Source organism: Dendroctonus ponderosae, unplaced genomic scaffold, assembly GCF_020466585.1.
Source record: "Dendroctonus ponderosae isolate FM_Combo_2020 unplaced genomic scaffold, Dpon_F_20191213v2 Dpon_F_20191213_1, whole genome shotgun sequence".
Lineage (NCBI taxonomy): Eukaryota > Metazoa > Arthropoda > Insecta > Coleoptera > Curculionidae > Dendroctonus > Dendroctonus ponderosae.
Window position 1 is genome coordinate 9,663,875 of NW_026017110.1, and position 2,538 is coordinate 9,666,412.

The following is a 2,538-nucleotide window of genomic DNA, read 5'->3' on the forward strand; positions in this document are numbered from 1 at the left end:
CAATAAATGACTGAAACCCAGAAATGAATTTGATTTGGGATAAATTTTAGAAATCAAAGGTCGACAAAAGCTTACTTTAAATTAACTGTACATACAAAGGATATAATGATTCAAGAATCAAATGATTCAATTAGGCGATCAAATTAATAGCATGCAGTCACTTTTTTCCAATATAAATTTACTATACAAAAACTACTTTACATATCTTTAATATTTCGGTTTGCACCTGAAAGAAATTTTTATTCGTGAATCATCAAAGGTACCTAACCGATGAAAGTATGATACACATTTATTTTGGAAAAGTGACCGATTACCCTGTCATGAATACGAGAAACGAGAAACAGGTTGCAGGAAATGCCGGTTTCAGACCTGCTCGTCCTGACGTTTGGTGGCCAAAAATCGGTTCTTATCGGTTATTATAAAAAAAAAATATGTCTGTATATGATACCATTTTCTACAATTTTATTGAATTATTTTGAATTTTTAATCGACACTCCATTAATTTGTTTGGTTCATGCTCACATATATTTTAGAAACCAGAAGAAAACCGTACTGATTGCAGACCAAAACGAGTTTTCTCTTACCGCAAAGTCTGCCAATTTTCTGGTTTGCGTTTTGTAAGGTTGAGCAATTACGGTTATCCAGAACTTCTATAAAGATCTTGGTTCGTCAAAGGCGCCCAAACCTGAAATCAGTATGAAAAGACTCCAGACAAGCGGTATTGTCGACCGAAGCAAAATAAGCCATCAAACATATGAATAACAGGAAGGCACCAGAAGAAAACTACATTACTGCTGAAATGCGGAGGAGACACTTGAGAATGCACTTTGAGATGACATTACATGAACAGATACAACAGCCATAGTAGAACGCGGCATTTATTCTTATCCATCAGAAAGGAGACAACACTGATATTGCAAACTATTGACCAATTAGCCTTTTCTCACATCTCTACAAGCACAAATCGCTTGACAAATAAGCAAGATTTTTATCAACCGGCTGAACAGGCTGGGTTTAGAAAGACATATGGTACAATGGATCACCTACAGGCAATCCCTAGTTTCAATCAAACAAGTTTTTGTAAATAAGTGTGTTACAAAAACTTGTTTGATTGAATTCCATCCAGTGTGTACACACCAACTTCTTGTAATCCCTAGTTTGGTTAGAAAATGTACGGAATTCAACATACCACTAAATCTAGTTTGTAGACTACGACAAAGCTAGGTACTCTTTGGACAGACGGGCTGTGCTTAACGCAACACGTTACGCGATACATGAATTACTACAAAATATTATAACCTGATTAAACACATTTTTGAGAATGTTACAATGCAAGTAGCCATTCCCGAAGACTTGCAGACAGAATGAAAATGGAGAGAGAGGTCGGTCACACTATATCTTTTAAGCTGTTCACCCTTGCGCCAGAAAACGTTTTTGGAAACCTACCATGGTAAAGCAAGGATATCGACATAGACGGAACACGGTTAAACCACCTTAGCTTTGCTGATTATATTGTGGTCATCAGCGACGGCGTCGGTAAACTAGCAGAAAATTGACCTTGAACCTTAAAAAACCAAAACAATGACCAGCGTTAACAAAACAAAAACATTTCATTCCGTCGACGAATACGTATAAATGGAATACTCAATCGGACTCGGAAAGGAAAGCCAAACATCTGAAGTAGTAAAAAGGACACGACTGAGTTGGGCAGCGTTCGGCAAACTTGAATACATACTCAATTCCCAAAGCATTCCAATTAATCTGGAGCGAAAAATGTATGGAAGCCTGAATTCTGCCGGTCACCACATAAGACATAGAAGCCATGGGGCTAACGAAGAGAAATGTCAAAAACCTTAGAACAACCCAAAGAGCTATGGAACGAGTTATGTTGGGGACCACCTTGAAGGATCACATAAGAAAAGATGATATGCTTCTGATGGTTGATAGCCATCAAGTGACCGGTGTAATGCAACCAAACGATATCAGTTTTGTAATAAAATAAGTCGATAATATGACTTTTGGTTTTAGTAATAAGTTAATGATATTTCACTCACTATAAAAAACCATAGAAGTGTCTTAGATTTACCTATTTATATATTTTTTCGATATGCTCTCAACTGTAGTTCTTATACATACTGGCGCATTGACATCACACTCACGACATAAACGTAAGCCAAATAAAATGTGTAAATATTTCTCAAATATTTAATGGACCTATTTTCAACGTATTTTCACATAAAACATTTCCAGCTTAAAAACCGGTTTTAAAGTTTAATATTTTGTAGTCCTTCTCTTATAACCTCTTCTTACAGACTCTTTTCGTTAGATTTTGGAAACGATTTCCAGCAGGTTCGCTGGGTCAAATTACTGACAACATATTACTTTTAATTTTATTAAGTAATTATTATAACTTAAATACTTCTGATTAAAAATTTCTGACATTTTTCTCACCCGGTGTATAGTTTCAAGGTTTAGCGATAAATATTTTAATTCTTTCAGGTCAAGCTTTTACGATGCTGTGGATAATATTATTAATAA

The 2,538-nt window shown here is 35.5% G+C and overlaps 1 protein-coding gene across 1 annotated transcript in view; it reads left to right on the forward strand.

The window, feature by feature from the left end:
• LOC109541202 (cytochrome P450 9e2) overlaps nucleotides 1-2,538 on the forward strand; it is a gene marked incomplete in the record, with an annotated part of 9,047 nt that overhangs the window by 445 nt on the left and 6,064 nt on the right. The window contains 1 exon segment of the mRNA XM_048670618.1: nucleotides 2,500-2,538. Within this exon segment, the coding sequence (XP_048526575.1) occupies nucleotides 2,514-2,538 (25 nt within the window).